Source organism: Notothenia coriiceps, unplaced genomic scaffold (genome assembly GCF_000735185.1).
Source record: "Notothenia coriiceps isolate Sejong01 unplaced genomic scaffold, NC01 NC01_scaffold00029620, whole genome shotgun sequence".
Lineage (NCBI taxonomy): Eukaryota > Metazoa > Chordata > Actinopteri > Perciformes > Nototheniidae > Notothenia > Notothenia coriiceps.
The window spans coordinates 109-5198 of record NW_011362321.1 but is presented as its reverse complement, the minus strand read 5'-3'; the positions used below and the strand labels follow the sequence as shown (position 1 = coordinate 5198).

At 39.2% G+C, this 5090-nt stretch overlaps 1 protein-coding gene across 1 annotated transcript; it reads left to right on the top strand.

The window, feature by feature from the left end:
* Positions 1 to 471: 471 nt before the first annotated feature.
* LOC104958983 (splicing factor 3B subunit 3-like) lies at positions 472 to 2669 on the top strand. Its single transcript, XM_010786827.1, has 3 exons — positions 472 to 818; positions 1170 to 1274; positions 1375 to 2669. The coding sequence occupies exons 1-3, from the start codon at positions 528 to 530 to the stop codon at positions 1513 to 1515; spliced, it is 537 nt and encodes a 178-aa protein (XP_010785129.1). The 5' UTR covers positions 472 to 527; the 3' UTR covers positions 1516 to 2669.
* Positions 2670 to 5090: the final 2421 nt, after the last annotated feature.

The window sequence follows — 5090 nt, the reverse complement described above, 5'->3', positions numbered from 1 at the left end:
GCTTGTTCCAGAAGTTGATAAAATAGCTAAATGTGTTAGGTCTAACTCTTAGTGTGTGTTCGGCTCCGCTCACCAGTCCGTCACAGCGGGCGGAGCTGCAGGATTTCTGCTTCACACACACGTTGCATACCACAATTTTATTGTCATTTTCGGACACCTTAAAATAATGCCAGACTGGTGAAGCCATTGTGGCGAGCTGGTTTTTCCGCGCACAGAGAAAAGTCTCATGTATTTTACGTCATGTGATCGGCTCTCCTGATCGGACTTTATAGAGAGCACCGATCGATCGGCCGAGAGTGAGTATAGGCCGATAACAATCGGAGCATCCCTAAATAAGACAATAACCACATTGTGTTAAACACACCCTGTCACATAAATAGAATAAAGTTGGCTAAAATAGTTTCACTCATAGCATGTGTTCCGGTTTGTTTGTTTTCTTTTATGCTAGTTGTCAGATAATATTGATAGGAACTAGTGAAAGCCAATAGTTTCTTGATGTTTAGCTTAGGAAATTAAATTCACTTCACATGGAATGTTGCCGGAATCAAACAGTTTTGTTCCGAGTCCCATTAAGATATACAAGGGGTCCGAAAGAGAAGGATGGCCGTCTGTGTCGCTGTTATTGTTCAGGTCTCAGGCTGAAGGATCATAATCTGACATTCTTGTCTCTCCAGGCTGAGGTGATTATGAATTACCACGTAGGAGAGACCGTGTTATCCATCCAGAAAACCACTCTGATCCCCGGAGGCTCCGAGTCCATGGTCTACACCACGCTGTCCGGAGGCATCGGCATTCTGGTCCCGTTCACGTCCCATGAGGTATAACATCAACGCCTAGAAATACACAACAAGAAATCTGTGTTATTCCTTTTCTATAATCATGGACAATTTGCATATTATGCATATACATATTGCAGCCTCCTCACAATTCCTCACATGATATATTTAACTTTTAATTTCAAGCTAGTGTACACAATCTCCTATTGTGAATACATTTTTAAGACTCTCAAAATGCTGCTGTTGCAAAAGTATGTCCCAATTTGGGATTAATATAGTATCTATCCATCTATCTACAACTATTATCACTTATTTTTGCCTCGTTGGGTTTTTATTTGAGTCTCTTAATTTATTTTCCTCACATTTCCCTCCCTCCTTTGTTTCTTTGTCCAGGACCATGACTTCTTCCAGCATTTAGAGATGCACATGCGCTCTGAGTTTCCCCCACTGTGCGGCAGAGACCACCTCAGCTTCAGATCCTATTACTTCCCAGTCAAGGTTGGTTATGTTTTACGAGATCTCATCCTTCAGATGTTTCAGATTTATAAACTTTTATGTCCCGAGTCTTTTATTTTTGTCTGTCTTTTATTTCCTCCAGAATGTGATTGACGGAGATCTGTGTGAGCAGTTTAACAGCATGGATCCTCACAAGCAGAAAAGTGTGGCGGAGGAGCTGGACAGAACACCGCCCGAGGTGTCTAAGAAACTGGAGGACATTCGTACTCGCTACGCCTTCTAATCGTACACCCTCATGCAGCAGAGCTGGACACACACACACACACACACACACACACACACACACACACACACACACACACACACACACACACACACACACACACACACACACACACACACACACACACACACACACACACACACACACCTCCTTCAGTACCCCAGTGTGCCCAGGTTCAGGAAACCAATTGATGGATTGTTATATGTGGGCAGACACACACACACACACACACACCTTATTACGCAGAAACAAACCGCAAGACGTCACATGGTTTTGATTCCCGTACATTGCAAGTCACACACAGCTCATCCTTGCAACGCAAACACCCGCAATTAAAACTATGAGTGCGCAAAATTTCAGTATTGCCGTCATTACCTGGAAACATGGCAGGAAGTCTCGGGCCAGTTCAGCCCTCTTGCATTGCTAGACTGTTAAATTACCTTGATTCAGACAAACAGCAGTTGGAACATTCTCATCACACTCAGTCATAAGCGTTGTTCACACACAGATGTGTGAACAGAAACTGAGGAGCAACTGTCATCTGCACCAAAATAATTGTAAGCGCATACATTTTATTTAAATGCCAAGCAGAGAAGTCTAGTTAGGGACACAATGTGTAGAGAGGGATTGTCACTCTGAAATCTAAGATTTTTTTTGTCTGTTATTCAGCACGACGGTTTGTTTGTGTCCTTTAATCTCAGCTGAATGAAACATGTTTTTGTATGGCAAGGTCTTCTTTTATGTGTATTGATTAGAATTATGCCATGATGCATATACCATAGTCCATGAGGGCATCATTAAATCTTGCTTAGCCCTTCGCCCTACCTGTCTGTTTGATGACATGTCGGCCTCTTTAAAGCATATTGCTTACTTGCAACTGGGAACCAAACAGAAGCCAGCGTCTGACCCACGTTTGGAGAAGTGTTGCCATACTCTGGCATTAGACGTCGGCCGGACTCAGACTAAATAAGTGGGTGGAAGAACACCGAAGGTTTGCACTGGGTGTTGTTCTTCTCAGTCCTGTAAATTCCCAACCTCAGCCACAGGCTCAGACATAGCATTCCTCAGTAGTCACTGAATTTAGGGGTTTGTGGGATGGGGACAGTGGTCTGTTTTTTGTAAATAAAGTTGTTGTTTTTTGTGCTTTTATAAAACCATGTGTTTGGTTCATTTCCTGCCACTGAAACATCGATCAGCCAAATGATTCAACAGTGCATTTGTCTTAATCATGAAGAAATTAGAAGTCCAGTATTAAGTTGTGTGATTTCTCATGGTATCCGCACAGGGAATGTAATTATTATTAAAAGTGATACTAACTATCTGATTTAGACCTTGTACAAACAAATAGCAGATTAAACACCTGAGGAGTGAAATACAGCAACATTCCTCTTGGGCTGTAATAATGCATGTCCCTATAATTCAGCTTGGTGTTTTTCATACAAAGAAATGGATAAATATAATGTTCATGCCCACTTTCTTGCCAGGAAGTGTATCGTAGGTCTAGAATCAAAATGTATATAGTTTATTAGCTTATCATTACCTAGCTTATGTTTCAAATTCAAAAACCAGATTACAGAGTTGCATCATTTTGGGATCTAACACCGGGCAAGGTGGTAAACACCACTTCTTACAGCCATTTAAAATGCAAAACAAGAGGATAATGATCTTTAATACATTAGAATAAGAAGAAGACAAGACTAAGTGCTCACATCTGTCTTTGCTTTTGGATGTGTGATGGGTTTTGTCGCTGCGGGATGAACTTGGTCTGACTAAACTTTCCCACTTTTTGCCACAGTTTATATTCCATAACCACATGGGCAGCATTTAAAAAATGTTATGGACAACAAAACTGTACCCTAAAGTGACTCATCCTGAGGACGTGTTGGTCATTTGAAAATAAAAGTTCCAGGCACAGAGAAGAAACATCTGTGTCTTTCAGAATGCCCATCCTGTGCAATTACTGGTTTCACATGCTACTTTATCAATTTATTGTAAAGTGATTTTATTTTAGAAGGTATGATGGTCCTTAAATTGGTAGCAGTACGACCATGAAATGAGAGGTATTTAGTGAATAGATTGTTTTTAATTTTTTAATTTAGATTGACTCAGTTACTCCTTTTTTATTGCAACACTTATCTGTAAATCCAGGTCATAATTCTGAGTTTGAAAACTCATAAGGGCAACATAACTACCACCAAACATTTATATCATACACCAATAATGATAGGCAGTGTTGCTAAAGAAGCCTTCCTTTTTTTTTTTACTAACGGTAAAGCAGCACTTGGTCTAAAAGCACAGGTACATCCAATAAGTACTCAATACAGAATTTCCTCTTTGTGAATATTGTATATGATTTTATTGAATAAATTATAATATAAGTAGATATTCTGTTATAAAATTAAAACATAAAATCTAGTTGATTATAGGCAGTAATCATTATAAATCTTGATAGTGACTAGTGCCTTAATTTTAACATAATTGTAGTGAAGTAAACACATTTGCCCCTGAGATAAAGTATAAAGAAGCTTAAAATGGAAACACTCAAATTACAACTATCTGAAAGCTGTACTTAACCCTCCTGTTGTATTCGTTCCCCCCTTACTTCGATGTTCGCGGTCAAATTTGACCGGTCCTGTTTTAACTGCTATTACATTAACACAAAAACCATTAATCATCACCAAATGTCATTTATCACCCTTGCAAACTGTAAATATTATATCAGACTACTGGTATACATGAAAAACTGCAGTAAATATACAAAGAATAAACACTAAACATGTATTGCGTGTGCCAGGTGTGATCCATGTGGGGTGATGGGCACATACGAGCGGGAAATGTATATCAAATTGTTCTGTGTGTGTTTGTGTGTGCCAGGTGTGATTCACATCTAGTGTATGTGTGTGTTTTATCTGATCCGGATGGTTACTAATTCCTTTTCTTTATGGCGGTGATTTTTGACAGGGAACACCATGGGTGTTACAAAGTTGACTAAATCATCCAAAATTCAATGAAAGTGCAGATCATCAGTTTTATATGTTCAAATGTCTACTGTAAAGGATATCATAAAGCCTTAATCAGGGCCGGACTGGGACAATAAGTCAGGCCTGGAATTATACACCCAGCCAGGCCTCTACCAGTTTTCTTTTGTGCCATTTTCCTGGATTTATTTGTCAATATTTACATCGTTGCTGCCCATAGTGATGATGGCCCTAAACTTTAAATCTACTACCCCAGAATAAACATAATGGACATGGGTTACTATTTTTTTTTTTAAAAGTACAAATCTATTTAGGAACCTATCCATGGGAACATATTTTAAGTGGAGGTGGACCTCAAATCCTCTATGGGGGGTCTGGGGGCATGCCCCCCGGTAAGATTTTCTTTTTTAAATGTTGGACTTAAATGCATCAATCTGGTGCACTTTGAGGGGGAAATAAAGAGACTACACCCATATGAAACAGAACTGTATACATTGAAATAATCATAAAATCATAAGAACATGGCCATAACCAATAACATACCATATCCAATATGAAAAAACATTGAAACTTGTTTATTTTGTTTTTGGTTCATTT